The sequence below is a fragment of the Lagenorhynchus albirostris genome, chromosome 3 (assembly GCF_949774975.1).
Source record: "Lagenorhynchus albirostris chromosome 3, mLagAlb1.1, whole genome shotgun sequence".
NCBI classification, from domain to species: domain Eukaryota; kingdom Metazoa; phylum Chordata; class Mammalia; order Artiodactyla; family Delphinidae; genus Lagenorhynchus; species Lagenorhynchus albirostris.
The window spans coordinates 145524661-145545960 of record NC_083097.1 but is presented as its reverse complement, the minus strand read 5'-3'; the positions used below and the strand labels follow the sequence as shown (position 1 = coordinate 145545960).

The window sequence follows — 21300 nt, the reverse complement described above, 5'->3', positions numbered from 1 at the left end:
TTCCTGATCAGTAAAAGGAGCAGGTAATGTTTCCATCTTGCAGGAGGTGATGTGAAGACTAGATAAAGATCTCCTTAGCCCTGGTCTGACTCAGACCCTCCCTAAATGCCTGGCGGACTCCATCTCCCCTTCTTTCCTCCCACAGATGCCACTCAGCTCACACAGGATTCCTGCAGCTCACTGAAGCAGGGACAGCTTCTGGGGTCACGTTTCAGCTCAAACATACCGCAAAAGACCTTCGTCTTCCATGGAAACAATTCTCCCCCATGCAGTTGGAGGGTCTTTTGTAGATCACTACATCACATAGGAAGCGGGATGCAGAACGGCCACCAGTCAGCAGAAAGCACACGTGTGACGTGTACTCCCACAGCAGTCGTGCTCTTTCTCCTTCTTGTAAAATCCAGTTTGAGTTCTTAACCCCTCAGGGGCATCAAGGAGAAGCAGATCCACAGCTGTTTTGGGGGGTGGGATTTGGGGGATGGGCACCCTCTCTCATCAGGCACTTATTAAGGACCCGGGGTGCGTACAGCGATAGACTATTATTTCAAGCTCCCACTGCTGAAGTCCCCATGGCCCTCTAACGGATGGTCTTCAAGAAGGAGCCTGGCCTGTGCAGATCGTGTCTGTCTGGTTGTGTGTGCCTACTCACCAAGTTTGTACCACATATCACGGATGGAGAAGCCAATTAGCCGTCTCATGTCCCCGTACCTAGGAGGAACAAAAAATGTCTGCTTCAGTCACCATCTCAGAGATTCTTATGAACCCCTACCCCCCTTTCAAGAGATCCAAATGCAACCTACTTATTCAGGATTTTGTTGTATTTGGCGTGTGAGAACTGCTCCAGCTGCAGAGAATCCTGAGTGATAAAAGCCACCGCCAGATGAAAATAGTTGTTCCACAGCTGTAAATGAAAGAGTGGAGAACAGTCACGGAGAGGGTCTGAAGTGGGAAAGCATATTAAACGCTGGGTAACGTGAATAATTTATGAAGATGGCAGAAGACCGAGGCAGAACCAGTTTAATTCTGTGCGCTGCAATTTGCTAACTGGCACTGACTCTGAAACTAACATCCCGGCCAGAGCGAGGATAACTGATGGATTTCTCTAGGTGCCGACCACATCCTCTCTCTGACAACAGGATTTGGGCAAGGAGGAAGATTTTAGGGCTGCTTTTTCATTGTTGTTGTTTTGCTTCATTTTGTTTTTTTGAAAGACAAGTCGCCCCAGCTGGGTGCCCTGGTGAGCTGGTTCTCTGCCCTAGAAGTAGAGGGTGATGAGGGATTAAGTATTTCAGAGCCTCTCAGCCTCTATGGAAGTCCTCGCTAATTCACCCGACAGCTCAGAGGACCAGCCTGCAACCTATTCCAGCTTAGAATATTTTGCCTTTTCCTTCTCTTTAGTTCAATGGTTCTGAAGTGTGGCTCTGGTCAGCAGTACCAGCAGCACGTGGGAGCTCATTAGAAATGCAGATTCTCTGGACCCACCCCTGACCTACTGAATCGGACCCCAGAAATCCGTGTGTTTACAAGTACTCTGGGTGATTGCAATGCTAATTTGAGTTCAAGAACCACTGAGGGCCAAGTTTACAGGTAAGCTTGTCATAACCGTCACATTTACATGATCTCTTGGTGCTAAATGAAGAGACTAATACTAGAACCCACTCCACGGCTCATGGTGAAAGAGATCAGGTAAAGTGTGCAGCACAGGGCAAGGGCTCCAAAGATTAGCAGCAGTGACAGTGATATTGACACAGGCTACAGAACCGAGATGGAGACCCAAACCAAGGTATTGTTGAGCCTCAGTGAACCCATCTGCAAAAGGGGTACCTGTGTATCCACTGCAGAGGGCTATGGTAAAGATGATGTGTTTAAAGGGCGTGAATCTCAGTAAGAGCTCCAAAGCACTGGTTTGCCCTATTATTCTTTTCATTATTCTAGTGACCCCTTTGGTACCAAAGCAAATAGTACAACCTGGTGCCTTCGGTGCTCAGGGGCAATTATTACGAGATGCCATGGCCCTGCAAGGAGCAGGTGGGGGGCGGCTTTGCTGGACAAAGCCCACATACTTCCAGCCTCCTCTAAACATTGACTAGCAAGGGGAGGGTTAACACCAGCTGGGGAAATCACCTGCCAGTGAGACCTTCATCCTTCACTCAAAGATGTTCATCGGAAGTTTCAGATGGCCAAGACTAAATGAAAGGCAGCTCTACCCTTGATAAAGCCCCTACTGCTGCCCAGAGTATTACTTTCATTTGGGCTTGTGGTTCCAGTTTCAGAAAGGAGCAAAACAAGCCCTTCATTTTACCATGGGCCAGGCACTTTCCCACACATCCCTCCTTTCATCTCTCAAAACTTGGTAGCCATTATTAGGCCCATTTTACAGTTGAGGAGACTGAGGCTTAGAGGGCTTAAGTATTTTGCCTAAGGTCACACAGCTTGTTAAACATACAGCAGAGCTGCGATTTAAACCCAAGCCTTCCGATTGACGTTCAAGTCTCTATCTACACGCTGTGATCAGTCTTTAGCTGAGGATGCATTAACACATATTTATTGAACATCTTCAATGGGCCAGGCATTGTCATCACGTGGGGATAGGGCAATGGTTATACAGACAGCAGTCCCTGCCCTTGTGCAGCTCATACTCTGTTGAGGAAATGAGCTTTCCTTCTTTTACTTGAAACTTTATCTCCCAGAGTCCAAAAAGACCAAGTCTCTCCAGGGGTGCAGTGAAGTGACCTCCTGGCTTGTGGCCCCCGTAAAGTCAACTCTGCACACAGAACCCGGAAGGATCATATCGTATCACTCCCTTCCTCAAAGTCCTCCAAAAACTGCCCATCACCCTGAGAATCAGATCTCAGGCTCCTCTGTTTCCGTAGTAACCTCGCTTACCCAAACACAGTAAAGGTCAGGGCGTCTCTCAGCCACTCTGACTGTCCTTCCTCCTGGCGTCTCTCAGCCACTCTGACTGTCCTTCCTCCTGACGTCCCCATGACTTGCAGGTTCTGAAAATGTACTGTTTTGGTCTGCGTAAGCCCAGAGCTCACACCTCCTCCCATCTAAGACCAGGATATGAAACCACAAGCCAAGGAACGGGAAAACTTGGTCATAGGACATGGAATGGGTTATTTCTAGGGTGAAAAATTCCTGAATGTAGGGGATTTCATAAGAATAATCAGGTTACAACAGGAAATAGGTATGTGACAAAGTAAGTTGAATTGGTATCACTTTTGAGAATAATTCCAGAAATCCCCCTCTCCCAACCATGTTTGAGAATACCTAGACCCTGTCAAATCTAATTAAGCTTCTTGCTAGCCTCTATTCTACCTGACTTGGTCCTTCAAAAATGTTTTCTGTCACACATTCCTGATTTTCTTTTTTAAAGTTGAGATATAATTCACATATCATAACATTAACTTTTTAAAGTATATCATTCAGTGGGTTTGAGTATACTCACAAGGCATTTTAGAACATTTTCATTGCCCCAAAAAGAAACCGTCCACCCATTAGCAGTCACTTCCATTCTTCCTTCCTCCTCAGCCCCTGGCAACCACAAAGCTGCTTCTGTCTCTGTGGATTTGACATTTCATAGAAATGGAATCAGAAAATATGTGACCTTTCCTTAGTGTCTGGCTCCTTTCACTACGCATGACGTTTTCAAGGTTCATCCACGTTGTCACAGGTGTCAGTCCTTCATTTCTGTTTATTGCTGAATACTATTCTGGGTATAAATATATATGGACATACCACATTTTGTTTATCCCTGATGGACATTTGGTTTGTTTCCGCCTTTTGGCGATTATGGATAACGCTGCTATGAACATCTACATATGAGTTTTTGTGTGGATGTATGTTTTCAGTTCTCTTGGGTATATACTTAGGAGTGCACCTGATTTTCTTTTGACTTCTCTCCTTGAAGATCTTTGTGGACCATGAGACCATAGATCCAGTGCTGCTGCTTCTTAGTGGATCAGAAATGGTGCCCCTAAGTGTCTCACCCACAGCCCCTGCCCAGTTCTGCCCATGAGGCTCTGTGGGTCCAACTTTGGAACTGAGGGAAGGCCGTCATGGTCAGTGGCTCTGTGCAGTGCCTGAGAGCTGAGCAGTGGCCACAACTAGACACGGCTGGGCACTCATGATACTTCTTGCCTGAACCTTCCTTGACTCTTGCTCCTGAAGAATCAGAACCAAATGAACTAACCTGGCTTTTCAGGCAATTTCCAGTGTTATCTCCCTCAGCAAACTGCCTGGGGAGGGGGGAGGGGCTGATCTGCTCAGACTCACAGACAGAACACAAGCGTCTTGGCCTCCGTGGCTTTGCTCACAGTGGTTCTCACACCTGCAGCATCTCACTTCCATCCTTTCATCAAAGCCCAGGTCGAGACCCACTTCCTTCATGAGGCCTTCCCAGGAGGCAGAGCACATCAGGTCTGCTCAGCCCTTCCGGATTTGAGGAGCACTTAGTAGGTGCAACCACAGATGTGGGTCCATCGTTCCGCACCTGACCTTGTGCTCCACTCACTTGACAGGATCCTCCAGTGGTTAAGAGCACATGCCTCAGTGTCTCACAGACTAGGGAATGGATACCAGTCTCTCTCTTACTAGCTGAGCCATCTTTGGCTAGCTACTTGACCTTTCTGAGCCTCATTTTCCTTACTTGTAAAATGGAAAAAATAATGGTAACTACCATAAAGGATTGTTGTGAGTACTGGTCGTAGAGCATTTGTAAGCCCTGTCTTTTCCGATTGTAAGTTCCACCAGTACCAAGGGTTCTGGCTTTTACTTATTTGTATCCCGAATGCTAAATTCAGTACGATGGCTTGAGTACAGTTGTGCTCCAGAAAATATTTATTTACTGATCACCATTTTGTTAGAGAGATTCTCCAGTTGTTTCAAAAGATCCCAGATTTTTCTTTCCTCCCTGGCCCAAGCTGCCTGGTGGCATTTTATTAACAGCCCAGCCTGGATGGCTCAGAGAAGCCACAGAATCTTTGGCAAAACACACAGGTTCCTTTTCCCCGGGGAAGAAGTAAGGTGATTTCTGATTGGGAATTTCATATTTTGAAATCGTAGGACAAAAGAAGGTTAAAGCTGGAATAAATGTAAGGGTCATCTGGTCCGAATCTATTACTTCGCAGATGTAAACAGTGAGATCCAGGTAAATTAAACAACCACCCAGTCATACCGCTAGTGGGTGTAATTAGAATTCATCTATTTTTAATTAACTCTCAAAAAATTATAAATGTAATATACACACAGTGAAAGAAATTAAATGATTGAAAAGATTAAATAATCAAAAGTTATTTTCCATCCTACCTTGGACCCTAGTCTAATTCCCCAGAAGAAAATGTTGCTAACAATTTCCTGGATATCCTTCCAAAAATTTTTGTGTATAAACAAACATATGTATAGACATCTTTTCTTAATAGTCTGCTATACTTTGCTTTTTTCTCTCATCAATATTTCTTGCAGATGTTTCCACATTAGCATATACAGATCTGCTTCATTCTCTTTTATTGCTGCATGGTCTTCTGCTCTAAGAATGTACTTTAATTGTAACCAATTTCCTATTTATAGACATTTAGCTTGACTCCAACTTTTTTCTTCTTTAGCATTGGTGCTGTAATCAACATCCTTGTTTATATATCTTTATGCATGAGAGACTGTTATGTAGTATACATTCCTAGACGTGGAACTGCTAAGGCACAGGGTCTATGCGGATATTGTTATTGTTTGTGTTGTCTTTGTTGTTTGTTTTCATAGATACCATCAGGTCACCTTCCAGAATTCCAATCCAATTACAAGCTCCACTGTCATGGGCAAGTTACCCTACCTCTCTGAGACTTTAGATAGTATCTAAAGGGGGTACTTATAAGGACAAAATGAGGAAATTGCTACCTAGTAAACTCCTACTCAGCCTTTTGATCTCAGTTCAAAAATCACTTCCAGGGGAAGCCTTCCCACCCCGCCTGGACTAAACTAGATCCATCCATTATTTGCCCTCATTACACCCTGTTCACAGGATTCATGACATATTTTAAGCAGAACTAATTTATTTTCTGTCTCCTCTACCGGATGTAAGCATCATGCAAGCAAGAAACTCATCTTTTTATTCCCTGTTGTATATCCAGTGTCTAGGATCATGTCTAACCCAACATGTACTCAGGAAATATTTGTTGAATGATTTCATTAATGAGCCCAGCATGCCGCATGTGTTCTTGTTAAATCCTCCCCAGAAACTATGCTATTGGTATTATGATTCTCCCCATTTTAGAGAACAGGGAACTGAGGCCCAGAGAGGTTGACTAACTTGCCCAAGGTCACACAGTTACAAAATGATGAAGCTGGCATTTGAATCCAAGTGCATCTGTCTCCAGAACTTGCATTCTTTAACCACTCTGCTCTTCTGTTAAAATTGCTCTTCTTCTTCTCTCTTGGTTCTTATTAGCCTTTGTCGTTGGTTGAGTTTTCCACTGGTTCATCAGATATCTTTACAGCAGAGACATCAAGAATGTCTGATCCTATAAGTTTCTTTCTCAATGGCCTTGAATTATTGTTTACCCCAAATTCTTATTTAAAAAAAAAAAAGACCCAACACCCAGGGTTGCTGAAATGCAGTCAGCATACCCACCTCTGTGGTGCAGAGGCCCAGCTGCCATGGCCATTCGGAAGATGCCATTGATTCTGGGAGTAAAAGTTTCCAGTTACAGATTCAGGTTGGGAACATCAGTCCAGAGGTTGTCTAGGGTCCTCAAGCTGAAGCAGGCAGGGCCGCAGAAGCTGTCCCCAAGCACGTGACCATCTTCCTGCCTGGTGGAGGCGTCCTGCCATGACCTCCCTGTGGGTAGTGCTGTGGGCCTCTTCAAGGCGCCAATGAGTGCTCCCTCTGTGTCTGTGCTCCCTCTCTCATGTATTTTGCCATCACTGGTTACACTTCCCATTATAAAGACCAAGCCTGCCCTCATTCCTCCACCAATGGCTGGGAATATTCTGGAAGCTTTTCATTTCACAAGGTCTCCAGTACAGGTTTAAAAATGATCCCAAGGTGGTCTGGTGCCCAGAAGCTGATCCAGAAATGCCTCAAGACTAAGACTGGAATTACCAAAGGCAGAGCCAATTACAGCTTCCCAAGTAGAGAGAATGGTCTTAGTAGCAATCAGACAGCCACCTAAGATGGAAAAAAATTATTTGGAGCCAAAGAACACATCTGAAGTGCAACCACTGATTTCTGGACCAATCAGAGTTTCCAACATGGAGAGTCTAATTCTGCAGCTAATCATTGAAGAGCTCCCTGTCCCACGGCCAGCAAAAGCTAACAAGGGCAGACTGTTTCTGGAGCTACATAGAGCTGTCTCCTAGATCCGAAAGGCACCCTGTTCCTAAGCGACAGTGCAGAAGAGTGAAAAGAGCTTGGGTATTGCAGACAGGCCTGGGGTTGAATCCCAGAAGACCCACTTAATAGTTAGATGACCTTTAACAGGAAAGTCAACCACTTCTCTGAAGCTCAGTTTCTTCACCAGTAAAATGGGTATATCCCAACCTAATAGGGTCATGATTAAGGGTCAAAATGCCCTAACTCGATGCCTAATAAAGCTTAGTCACCTTCTTCGAAAGCCTGGATGCTAGAAGATGGATTTATAGTCTGCTATTGAGACCCCAAGATCTTTGAAGGCAGGCCAGTGCTCTGTTTTGCTTCTGAGTTTCTCAAGGCATGTTGCAACAGCCTGGACTCATGAGAATTGCTCTGAAACAAAAATTCTCACTGAGTTAAACTCGAAATCCTCTCTTGGTCTTCCCTGACCATGCAAACAGATGTGAATCTCAAGGCCCAGCATCTTGAATAGGGCCTGGGAATGCAAACTTTTTTAGCCCCAAGCAGGAAGCATCATTTTTCTAATTCCCAGGTCTTGTCACCTACAGGACGGCACCCACAGAGCTCCTTGCTTTTTGCCCTTTGAATCATAAAACCACAGTTCTGGAAAAGATATTAGGGCTAATCTCATTGTACGTGCCCCTCCTCTGGGCAGCAGCTGGCAAGGGCAGCTGCGCTTAGTGGTGGATGCTGTTCCTGCTGATATTAAATGCATAATTAATGAAACGGTAAGAAGAAAACAAGGCGTGTTCCAGGCAGGGTACAGAGAACAAATCCATTCTCACACAAGTGAGGAGAAGGTAGGAGAACAAAGATAGGTTTGAAGAATGATCCTGTTCTTGAGTGCTTCCCACTAAATATCTGTGGAAGTCTCATTCGAAAAGGAGACTTATTTCATTTTGTAATGTTGGCCGCTTTCCCGTTTTACAAATCTTGTGGGTGTGACAGCCCTAGGCAGTTGTTGTGGTGACCAGAAAGATGCCTCCCTACTGTTCTGTTGGCTGAGGACTGACATGTGGGTTCCCAGACCTGACACACTTAGGACCACCACCACCGTCATCATCATCACATCAAAATGATAATTAGTGTAATTATAATGAGCTAACATTTATTAACCATTTATTAACTACCATGTTCCCGGCATTCTAGGTATTTTACACGAATTAATTCACTGAATCCTCTCAACAATCCAGAGAAGTAGCTACTATTAGTGTCATAATTTGATGTTGAGGACACCGAGGCACAGAGAGGTGAAGTAATTTGCCTAAAGCCACACAGCTCATAAGCTCAAACCTTCCATGTATGAAACCCCCACTTCTCTGGGGCACTCTCAGATGCAGATTTTCTTTCAGGAAAACTGGATAAAACCTAAAAGAATGGCATGAAGGACTAAAGCTGAGCTTCTCTTGGAAAGTACCGCTCTAAGACCACGGAGGAGAGCCAGAGTCAGGAAATCAGGTCCGAGGCTACAATTACCAAAGCCCACGGAAAGAGATGAACAAACCAGCCAACGGTTTTATGGCCCAAACACTGCCTTGCCACTGGCCCCTAGGTGTGTTCTTCCGAGCTGCCCCTCCAAAAAAGCAATGGCCTTATTAACTTCCCTGATCGTACTCGTAACCAGAGCCTGCAGGCACCTGGGCCACATTTGGAAGGGGATCAAACACTTGTCCTGATTCGAACAGCCAAAGTGACATGTTTTGTTTCCATGTCAAAGGTTTATAACTCTCACCCAGACCCTGCCAAGCAGTCAACCCAACGTGGTGGTGAAACTCTATCTCTAGCATGTGGCTGCAGTGATCTGCAGGCTCTGCGGCCAGCCACTGCTGTGCTTTCGTCCCACCTCTGCACTGACACGCTGTGTGACTTCAGGCTATCTGCTCGTCACCTGGGAGTCTTAGTGTCCACATCCCTCCAGTAGAGAAAATAAGAGTCATAGTAACTACCTTGTAGGGTAGTTGTAAGGGCTGAGAAAGATAACGCATAAAGCGCTTCTTGTGAGATCTGCACGTACACTGCTGTCAGAGAATGGCAGCTGTTCTCTTCATCATCATTATGGTTCAGTTGCCTGATTTAAATGCAAGGTAGTGGGAGAGAATCTTATTCAAAGATAACGTTTATTAAGTATTTATAGGCCGGTGCTGTCTAGCAGAGCGGACCTCACAGACCTCAGCCCAGGCATCACCTCCCCAAGGAGACCTACTATGTGCCAGGAACACAGCATAGATTCCCTGTGAGTACAGGTCTTCACACTCCCGACTCCCGAAGCTTACCTTCTACCAGAGGAAAGAAAGAGAACGGGCATGTAGGCAAATAAGAAAGATAGCACGGAGTGCCATGAAGAGACTACAGCAGGCTAAGTGGTGATACACAGTGGCCATGGGGTTGTTAGGGGACCTTCAGAGAGGAATCAGGCAGGGGAGGCCTCTTGGAGGAGGAAGTGTTTGATCGGAATCTGTTGGGACCCTCCTTACAAGTGAGTTCCCCTAGCAAGTGCCTTGGCACATTCCCGTTCTGGAAAAACCCTACGAAGTAGCGAGGGGAGGTGGTGTTGAGCATCTTACAGATGAGTCAGCTGAGGCACGGATGCAGTCCAGGCCTTGCCTGAGGTTCCTCGGCTGGTCAGAGGCCAGAGCCCAGACAGGAACTGAAACCCCAGACGAGCAGGCAGAAAAAGCCATCGCCCCAGTTTGCTGGCCACTCCCTAAGCTTGTGCTGTGAGAGATCCTGGGGGTCAGAGGCTTCCCTGGAGGGGGGATCCCCTTTTAAGGGTCTCCTCTCTCACACCTCCAGCCAGAGGTAGCAACCTGAACTTGTCCACAAGGCTTTGAAGAGCTGGTTCTTCTTGCCTGGGCCCTGAGCAGATGTGTCACCCTGTCTGCCCCAGGGGCATGCTTTGAAGCCCCTGAACCTCACAGAGTCCCCAGGTCTTGTCTGAGCACTAAAAGTGGTTTCTGGAGGAATCAGAAAGTCACAGAAATGTACTAGTGAGCTTTATCTTTCCGTATCTGAGAATGGCTGCTTTTCTAGGCTCCAGTGAATAAAAAAGTAAAAAAAAAAAAATTAATACATATTTAAAAGGTGGCACCCACTTTGACAATGAATGAATGCAAGTCTCCTCTTCAACACAAGATACATCATACGGTCACATTTGCATACGCTGCTCAGTTGATGACTATTTAATCAAGGGCCTGGTTCCAAACGCTGAGTACTTCCCTCCCTCCCCTCTCCCCGCCATGGCTCTGTGGAAACACCCAGAGACACAGACATAGCTTCCAAGTGTTTTGGGATGTGTCTGATGGAGCAGTTAGCCCAGATTGCTGGAGCAGCCCAGCCAGGGCACTCCAAGGGCAAGTCTGGGGCCTCACACTCACCTGAAACTCAAAGTTCGTGTTTTCCAGGAACTTCTGGTTCATGGTTTCCGCAAACTTGTTGATAGCTCTCAGGAAGACCCTGGAAGAAGGCAGAAGGTCACCAGGCCATCTGAGCACGCTACCCCAAACATTCCTCCCCCATGCTTCAGACCGAAGTTCCTTTAGTTCCAAAGACCCAAGGAAGAGGTTCGTTGACCCACATTAACACCTGCTCTCACTGTAGACCTGAGGCCATGTTTGCCCTGCCCTGCCTGTCTGTTTGACTTCCTTTAGAAAATCTGTATTGTCTCTTGTTTAAACTGTTACAAGCCTGTGTCAGAAAATTCATGCCATGCAGGAAGACAGAAAAATTGCCTCCTCCCAAATCAAATAAATAAACGAAGAAACGACACACCAGCAATCCTATCATCTGGGGAAAACCATCACTGACATTTTGACGAACATAATTTCAAAGGTCTCCCTAGACATATATACACAAACGATATTATAAAGATAGCATTTTGATAAATGGGGTTAAACGATAAATTCTGTTTCACAGCCTCTTTTACTCAACAATAAATTGTGTGTTCCTTTCATGCCAGTGAATTCAGATATATATCATCCCTTTTAATCACTGAAGAGCATTCTATTGTATAGATGTATCACAGCGTATAGCATCAGTCTTTTATTGATGGACCTTTACGTTGCTTCTCAGCATTTTCTGTTATAAACAGTGTTTCAATGATCACTCTTCTATGTATGCCTTGCACCTCCCATATATACCTCTTCTCCACTCTTCTTCTCGAGATGGTAATGCTGATCAAATCTTACACGTATTGAACATTTTGTTACCTCTTGTCAAATTGTGTTTCTTCTTGAATGTCTTCCCATCCATCCCTTCTTCTCCTTCCTCCCTACTCTCTGGTCTTACAGCCTCTTCTTATCTCTCTCCCTTTCAGCCTCCAGAGTGAGTTGCCCTATGGAACAGTTCCAATCCTGTCGTTCACCCACCTCAGTGGCTCCCCACTGCCCACAGGAGAAATCTAAACTCTTTCTCTTGACCGTCAATGCTCTCCATGATTGGACCCCACCTTCTTTGCTAGGATCATTTCTCATGATTACTTTGTGCTTCTGGTTGTTTTCTGAGTTGTTTTTTGAGTTCATAGCTGTATTCTTCCTTTGTATAGAATGCCCCCTCCTTCTAATTGTTTCAGGGCAGGGTCTGCTGCATCTTTCAGGCCCCCAGAGGACAGTCAGTACAACTGCCTTTCCAGACTTCATCATGGTCTGCAAATGAGCTATTTGTGTGACTCAGTAACGACTGTCTCCTCCAACTAGACTGTGCTTTCCTTGAAATGAGAGACTCCCTCCATGATCTCATCTACTCTCCAATCTACATGCCTTTGAGTCCCAAATTTTATATCTTCATCCCTGGCCTTTCCCCTGAGCTCCAGCTTGCATTCCAGCTCTCTGCTCTATACCTTCACTTGGACGACTAATAGGCATTGCAAGCATACATGTCAAAAGCTTGACTCCTATTACCTGCCCTCTTTCTGTCGTCCTCCCATCTAAGCTGAAAACAACTCCATTCTTCCAGTTGCTCAAGGGGTAGGGGGACTTAGCATCCTTGACTTTCCTCTTTCTCTCACATCCTACACCTGACCTGTCAGCAAAACCTCTTAGCATTACTTTCAAAATATATCCAAATGCAACTACTTCTCGTCACTCACTGCCACTGACCCGAACCAAGTCACCATCATTTCTGTCCTGGATTTTTGCAGTCACCTCCCAAGCTGCTACATGCCCAACTGTGGCCAACTCTCCACTGTGTGTGTGTGTGTGTGTGTGTTTGTAAAATCTAAAAGGGCAGGGGCCAGATCTTCCCTGTACTACTGTCTATAATCTTTGATTAACAGAGGACAATCAATAATTTCTCTACTGAGTGGCTGGTCCAGGGAAAATGTCTATTTGGCTACCCGTGGGAAGCCAGTAAAAGGAAGTGTTTATCAGCAGGTTATTGCTTTGGGTAATAACTGGGACTCAATTCTACATGGGAACTTCTGAGTTTAGACTGTAGCGAACATACTTGAGCATCAGAAGTGTCCTGGGCTATTTACCCATTAATACCAGCCCCCCCATGGTTGAAAGTTGCTCTTACGGACATTAAGTCCCTAGCACTTCTGGCCTGCCCTGCAGGTGGGCTGAGAACTCTCCTGTAGCCAGAGAAAGCCCAGAGAATGAAAGAAGTAGGAAGCTCTCAGGATGCATGGGAAATGTCCACCGAAGCTGCAGGTATATTTTGGGTGGGCCACGAGTGTGGGAAGGGCAACTACAGCATGTGCTACACCAGGCATTGCTTGTTGGGAAGCTGGGCTAGGTGTTCGTTAAACACTAAATATCTGTTTTCTTTTGTTTTGTTTTTAAGATCAGCACTTCATTATTCGACTTTGTATAACATCCATCTGTTAGAAGCCAGAAAGAGAAAATGTACATAAAAAAGCTTTGAAAGTTACAAAACCTTGTTTAAATGTAAAGTAGCAAACAGACCTAAGACATATAGATAAAGGTGGCCCAAGGACTAATTTTCAGTAGCACTGGGCTCTCTTCTTCATCACCTCTGAAAACCTCACCTATAAATATTTGTTGAACAAAGAAGGCAGTGTATCCTGTTATCAGGATCACGAGATTTGTACACACACACACACACACACACACACACACACAACTGGATGTGATTTCTCGCTTTGCCAATTCCCAGCTGTGTGGATTTGGGACATGTTAATATCGTGTTTGACACCTAAGTTTCCTTTTCTGTGAAACAGCAGCGATGTAACCCCTTTCGCAGGGTCCCTGCAGGGTGTAATGGCAAATGTATGGTAAGTGCTGAGCACAGTGCCTGCCACATGGTGACAACGGTAACATGGTCGCTGTGGCCGCCCAGACCCCTTTGGGTTGCTTAATCCTTCTTCCAAAGGCAGGTACCGACAGCAAAATGGACAGTCAGAGGACAAGCTGCAGCCATCAGGACCACGTAAAGACAGGAAATACAAATCCTACAAAACCCTCCACCCCATCAGGCTGCCACAAGGTGAGACTTCTTTGGTTTTGTTATTCTGTCACTTGCTAATACGTCTTTGAAAAAACATCTATATTTTCTTCTTAAAGATTAGTATCTGATTCTCCAGATGGAAATGCATTGAGTGGCTGTCATATTATGTATAAACATCTCAGGCAGTCTAATATGATACCAAAATGAGGGGTTTTACACATTCTCAGTAGTTTCCATAACAGTTATTATTTTGACTGTCAACCTAAACCTCCTCTGGCTCGCAAAGGCCAGCCCAATAACCAGGAAGGATTAGCTCCCTGTGCTGATGGGGGGACTGGTGGCAGAGAGGGGCTGAAGTAAATCAAGGCTCCTCCCTCTCTCTGGACTCCCTCTGGGAATCAGAATATCACTTAACTTTGGTTTCCCACCTATGGGCTTGGAAAAGTATGTCTTCTGTATTCGTTAAAAAAGATAATTGTACTTAAAGCCTAAGCATTAATATGTTGAAGTGGGTTAGAATGAAAACACACTCAACTTTTTCTGTTACTTTCAAAAATGATCTTGAAGTGTTGAAAACAAAGTTCACGATCAAATAACAACCTAACATTGCCTGCATTTCATCCGTGATGCTTAGCAGCCTCTAAAAAAATTAATAATAATCACAGTCATGGTTACCAACGATGTGCCAGGCTCTGCGCTAAGTACTCTGCATGGATTTCTTCCGTGTTTTTTGCCCACCTTTTTAAATTCTCACATGAACTCTCCGAGTTAGATATTGTTTGCCTTTTAGAGATGTGAGTTTAGGTAACTTTCCCAAGAACCCAGCCAATACATGTGGAACCAGTATTTAAACAAAGTTATGCTGCCTTCAGAACCTTGGTATTTAACCACCATGCTATTCCGTTCACAAAGAAATCTGTGTAATTCTGTTCAACCCAAGCTGTGAGTTCACCTTGTTAATAATGACAATGATGGGAGTCTCATGCATATATCCTGTGCCAAGTGCTCTATAAACTTTGTTTCATTTAATCCTACAAACTGAAGGAGGTGTTACTGTCGCACCCATTTAACAGAAGAGGAAACTGAGCCCTGGAAAGATCAAACAATTTCCCCACATTCCCACAGCTAATAAGCAGCAGAGTCCACCCAACCTCAGGTCTGTCTTTCTTTAAAGCCCTTGCAATTAACCGGAAAGATGTACTGGCTCCCCTGAAGGCCAGCCTGCATGGTGTTTTGGCACTGGGCATGCTCCTACTCATGCCCACAAGGCACAGAGCCCCTTCCCACTTAGTCCCCATTATCCTGCTGCCCTGCCCACAGCTGAGAGGGCCCAGAACCAACACTCGACTCAGGCAGTCTTCCATGGGCTGACTAGAAGCCCATGGGTAATCATCTGGGTACCAGTGGGGGCACCCAAGCCTGGATAGTAGTAAATCAAGCCCTTTTAGACAGTTCAAAAGCAGGACAACCAGGGAGGATGCAACGAACCCTGCCCTGAGCAGAAGCCATGAGCAGATAATTCTGTGAGGAAGCAAAGCCCATACGGCAAGAGAAGTCAGCTGCTGTGAGGAGGAAGAAGCTGGCAGAAAGGGAGCTTGGTACCCGAGGATACCCGAGGTTGCTACCCTGAGAACTGCTCCACGGGAAGCTCACTGCAGCCACTGGACCAGGTTCCCAGTTTCCTACTTCCCTTCGTGTAACAGAACAAATCCTCATTACTGGAGGCAACTGAGAGTTCCTACGTTTCGTGTCCTGAATAAACCTATGCACCATACGCATCAGTCCTTGGACTGGATGCGGTAATGGACGGTGCACACAGACTCCTGCAGCAGCTAGAGCAAGCCTGCCTGGGGGCACGTTCCCGCTCTGCTACTCTCCCTTGCTGTGGTCTTGAGCGTGTTGCTTTGCCTCTGGCACGCTCAGCTGCCCATCGGTATGATGAGCCGTGTGTGAAGATGAAATGAGATGCAGTGAGTGAAGCCGGTGGCCCAGGGCCTCAGTCCATCGGAGTCCTTAATAAATGTCAGTTGTGTGGCTATCATCATCCTTAACTGCCCAGCCACCTTGTAGCTCTGAGGCAGGAGGATCCGAAGCTGAGAACACTCCAGTGTGACAACCAACCCATGCCCACAGGTTGTATGATGTGAATGAAAGAGGGAACTGGAGGTGGACACGCCCTTTCCAGTGAGAATGCCGAAGGTAGAGAGAGGGCCTCCCTGAATCCCATTCCCCTTTGGGCTGTGATTCATGGGATGTAGTTGATTCTACTGGTCAAAACTTGAAGATGGAGATAAAAGAGGTGGCCAGAAGAAGGGAGTCCTTATTCCTCCCCTAGAAGCAGTGAAAAAGCCATTCTCCCGGAGCCTTTAAGCTGCTTCCCTCACAACACACAAGGGCTCCATGCACCAAGAGGCTAGAGTGTATCAGAGGATTCCAGCTCAGGGTCAGGGCACGGCCCACCCCAAGTACCCCTGACCCTTCTCGAGTGGTTCTGGATTCTAGTTAGGGGTGCAGCAGACTCCTGGGACTGGAATTCCATGGCCAGCTGGACATCAGGATTAGATGTGCCCTGCTGGCTATAAAACCCATGGAGAGGCCTTCTTCCGGACGATACGATTTGGAGGAGATGAGGTCTACAAAAAGGGAGTAGGCAGTACAAATTAATGTAGGTAGGAGAAAAGGGAAGCGGGCGGCAACAATTGTCAGCACACTGATGGAGCCGCCAGCAGACTGCTGAGCACTGCCCTGCTCAGCTTCCTGGGGTCAACTATTGTGGCCCTACTATGTGCCTAGTGTGTGCTGGAGACAATATTAGACCTTGAAACACGTCACCAGTAAGGTAGACAAGATCCAGCCCAGATGTGCCTCTTCTGTGAAATATTCTGGATGTTCCCAGAGCATAGGAACGTGAGAACAAAAATAATAGCTCACATTTACGAAATGCTTGCTAAACACTGTTCTAACTACTTTATGCGTATTATTTCATTTTGATCCTCACAAAAATCCTTTGTGGTAGGTCTTATTAGTACCCCATTTTACAGTGAGAAAAACAGAGTCCAGAGTGGTTAAGTAACTTTACCAGAGGTAACGTAACTATAAGATGGTTCGAACCTAGGCAGTCATAAATCCTAACTTCTCTGTGCTCTGGACTCTGTGCTCTGAACTCACTACAATGGCTGCAGGCTTGGTCATATTTCCATGGGCATACTTACTGTCTCACCAACAAGACTGTAAGCACCCTGCCTTCTGGGGCCATGGCGTAGATGGGCTCCGGATGCCCGGGACACTCAATATGTATGTGTTGATTGATTCCATTTAGAGAAGCTTTAGGGATGAGTATAAATCCCCAACGGCCACCACTTGCCCCCTGCCCCAAATGTTGAATTTCCAGATTGAGGTGCAGATGGAGGAGAGGAAAAGAGGTTCCTAGGCATATTTTGTTCATTTACAATATTACAAAGAACTTGATCATTTAAAAATTAACCATGTCGCGTACGTCAGACCTTACTGAATGTTGCATCTTACCAGTAAGAAGAATGCTCTAACAGGAGGTATTTCTTGCAGTAGACGTGTCACCACGTTTGCATACACAAACAGTACACAGCTGAGGAGACATTCAAATCTGCAAAACTCCATTCCCTCCTCCAACAAGCAGATAGATAAATTATATATGACTAATACATACATACACAAATAACAAGCGATAATTGGGAAATTATGAAAACAGAAAATCATAAAAATGTAAGTAATAGGGAGGGAAGGAAGGAAGGAAGGAAAGAAGGAAGGAAGAAAAGGAGGAAAGAAAAGAAAGGAAGAAAGATGTTGTAACATACAGACTAACCAACATACGGAGTTCACCTTGTCCACGTGAATGAATGGAGCTTAGGATGCATATTTTTAGAGGAGAGAAAATGACATTCTGGGGAACAGTGATCTGGGCTCAACCATGGTGTATGTTCCGTTTTTCCAATTTATGTTGAAATCTTTCATTAACTAGCTGCATGACCTTGTGCAGGTTACCTCTTTGGGCTTCTTTAAGGTATCTGAGCCAATAAATATGCAGTTTGCACATCCTTACAATGCACTTAATAATACAAGCCTCACTATTTTACAGGATGAAGCAGTAGAGATGAAGAACATGGGCTCTGATTGCCTGACTTCTCTGTTCTTTTGCTAGTAATACAACACTGAGTAAGTTATTGGTCTATTCCGTGCTTCAGTTTCCTCAGGTAGCAAATGTGGATTATAACAGTTCCACATCATAAAGTTGTTGCAAAGATTAAATGAGCGAATACATGTAAAGTATTTACAATAGGGGTGGATCTAGGTGCATAATACATGTTAGCTATCGTAACACCACACAAGATGCAACAATCGTGAAAAAAATTTCAGGTGCTCTGTAAATGGAAGGGATCACTGTGGCCAGAAGATGAAGGAAGTCTACAACCTAAGCTATATGCCAGCAAGGAGAAAAACAGTCATCTTTTCTGGTCGACAGTAGGCACATGCTTCTCTACTCCAAGGCTACATTTGTTGTCTGCAAAGCTCCCATTCACTGAGTTCTTCCCAGGTACCAGCACTGTGCTAAGGAGCAACTCATTCTACCCTCACAAAAACATACCACGAAATGGATATAATCATCCCCATTTTGCAGATCAGAAAATCGAGGTTCCAAGAAGTTGAATGACTTCCCAAGAAAGAGAAGGTGGCAGAACTAAGAAGTGTGAAACCCAGGCTGTGTTTCTGAGTCTAACTTATTTTAAATGTAAAGACTTAAGTACTCAGCAGATCCTTTACAGATACAAATGTTTCTATTTAGGAGACAATTCCATTTTCTTAGGTCCCTTAGAAAATTATATTCTGATTTTGTAGGTATAAAGAAACAAGGATTATTGCATCATCTCTAGGGGCCAGTCCCCCCAAAAAAGACTAAAGTCCGTGGGATTTCAGGTAGGGACAGTCCTTCAAAGCACTTCTAGGTACTTCCTCCAGGATGACTGTCGGCAGCTCAGAAGGGGGGTTTGCCCTGGTCTGGGCTCCAGCCTCTCTGGGCTTCCATCCTCCTGACCCTGTATCAGTAGTAGATGTCTGTGCATTTATTTGCTTGCCCATCGTCCATTTCTCCTTCTGGTAATAACTCTCAGATTTTCCTATGAAGAATTACTCCCCCAGCCTCCCCCTTTGCTCCCAGACTTTGTGGTTTGGGTAGAACTAACCACAGCCTCCCCAGTTCCAAAGGTGGGTCATATGACCCAAGCCTGATGAAATAGCATATTTCATTCTCCTGGCCACAAAGGTTATGGATGGGCATGTAGCTCAAGATTAGTCTGGGAAATTTTGCTGTACCTATTGAAGAAGAGGCTTTTTCTTTCTACTGGGGCTGCTAATCCAACAAGACATATTTCTGGAACTTCTATAGCCAGGTTTCCACTGCAGAGAGAGCATCTGTCTAAGAATGAAGCCAACAGAGGAAAGAGCAGAGGTAGAGATACAGATTCCCTACAACACTGTTTGAGCACCTAGATACATCCATGCCTGCGGCCATAACTCTGGGCTCTTTCAGTTGCCTGAGCCAACACTTTCTCCTTCTATTTAGGCAAATTTGAATTGAATTTCTTAAAAAAAAAAACCCTAATCAATAAGTACCCATTGTTACCACAGGGGAAGTGTAGTGGGGAGGGCTAAATCAGGAGCTTGGGATGAACAAACACACACACTACAATATATAAGATAGATAACCAACAAAGACCTACTGTATAGCTCATGGAACTCTATTCAATATTCTGTGATAACCTATATGAGAAAAGAATCTAAAAAAGAATGAATATATGTATATGTATAACTGAATCACTTTGCTGTACACCTGAAACTAACACAACATTGTAAATCAACTGTACTCCAATAAAATTATTATTATTATTTTTTTTTTTTGCCGTACGCGGGCCTCTCACTGTTGTGGCCTCTCCCGTTGCAGAGCACAGGCTCCGGACGCACAGGCCCAGCGGCCGTGGCTCAGGGGCTCAGCCGCTCCGCAGCATGTGGGATCCTCCCAGACCGGGGCACGAACTCGTGTCCTCTGCATCGGCAGGTGGACTCTCAACCACTGCACCACCAGGGAGCCCAAATTAAAATATTTTTTAAAACTTTAAAAAATAAGTACCCATTGGATACACGGAGTTCATTACACATGTTTGTGAATGTCAGGTTCTGTGCCAGGAGTTAGAAACACAGAGATAAATTGGACATAGTGCCTGCCTTCAGGAAGCCCATTCTCTAGTGGCAGAAATAGTCCTATTAAGAGATAATTATAGTACAGTGGGGTAAGTGTTATAATATGTGTGTGTATGTAAACGAAGAGGAGGGGACATATTCTCCTACCATAAAGGAGTCCTAGAAGGATCCACAAAGAAGAAATTACATGGACAAGAATTTGAAGGATGCTTTCATGTTGAGTTTGGTCTAGAAAGGCGGAGAGTCATAGTTTATGCAAAGTCACGAGAAGTATGAAACAGGAGGCAACAGTGAATAGTTGAGTGTACCTGAAATGTAGGGTGAGTCGAAGATGACTCACCTGGGTGCTTCATGTAATTTGACAAAACCCCAAGACATTATTGACCAGCTGGCAAACAGTGAAGGGATTCGCACGCAGTTTGGGAGCTGGCTTCTTCCAAACACAGGTGACTGGACATTGCTGTGAGGTACAACCAACTACATAATTTGTTGAGCTCAGTGCACAGTGAAAATGCAAGTCTCCTAGTCCAAAAATTATTAAGAATTCAAGATGGTGACATCAGGACCCTTCAGAGTGCAAGGTCCTATACACCTACACAGGTTGCATACTCAGGAAGCTGGTCCTGACAGAAGGGCTAGGGAGATACCCACCTCTCATCTGTAACGTGGCCTGGCCTAACTCCCACCAATGCTTTAAGCACTGTAAAAGCCAGCCTCCCAGCTGAGTGATGTGAACAGGGAGAATCAGGGCAATGTAAGTCCAAGCTAAGAATTCTTACATCTTTGTTGCTGTGCTGATTTATCCACCTCCCACCATCAGCAACAATGTACATACAGATAGCTACCTCTTTCTGCCTTGACAAACCTCTCCTCCCCTTCACCAGCCCCTAAAGCTGGCCCCAAGAGCAAGTGTGTCTGTAAAGTCACTTGGCTAGGCACTTAGGCATCCAAGTAGTGGAAGAGCAGCTTTTCAGAGGACAGAAGAGTAAGGGATGGAGGCCATCTGGGACGAGAGTAAGATCCTAGGCATAGATGAGATAGAAATTCCCAGACTGTACCAAATGACAAACTTATTAATATTTATAGTTTTCCCTCTTTGCCTCCCACTAAAGATGATCCGCCTTTGCCTCTTCAACTTCTCCTCTTCTTCTACCCTCTCAGGATATTTCTGTCTTTGCCAGTCAATTCTTGGCTCTTGTGATACAAAACAAGGACAATAGGTAGAGAGAGAGAAAACTTCCAACCAGTGTAGAGTGAAGGGGTTTCCATGGGAAGGACCTAAAACAAATATAAGAAGCCAA

At 45.1% G+C, this 21300-nt stretch overlaps 1 protein-coding gene across 1 annotated transcript in view; it reads right to left on the bottom strand.

Moving 5' to 3' along the window:
• The window catches only part of DOCK2 (dedicator of cytokinesis 2), a 410412-nt gene that overhangs the window by 71583 nt on the left and 317529 nt on the right, over positions 1 to 21300 (bottom strand). The window contains exons 30-32 of the mRNA XM_060146542.1: positions 10741 to 10819; positions 801 to 901; positions 650 to 708 (exon numbers count right to left, since the gene is read on the bottom strand). Coding sequence (XP_060002525.1) covers positions 650 to 708; positions 801 to 901; positions 10741 to 10819 — 239 coding nt within the window. The remainder of the gene's footprint in view (positions 1 to 649; positions 709 to 800; positions 902 to 10740; positions 10820 to 21300) is intronic.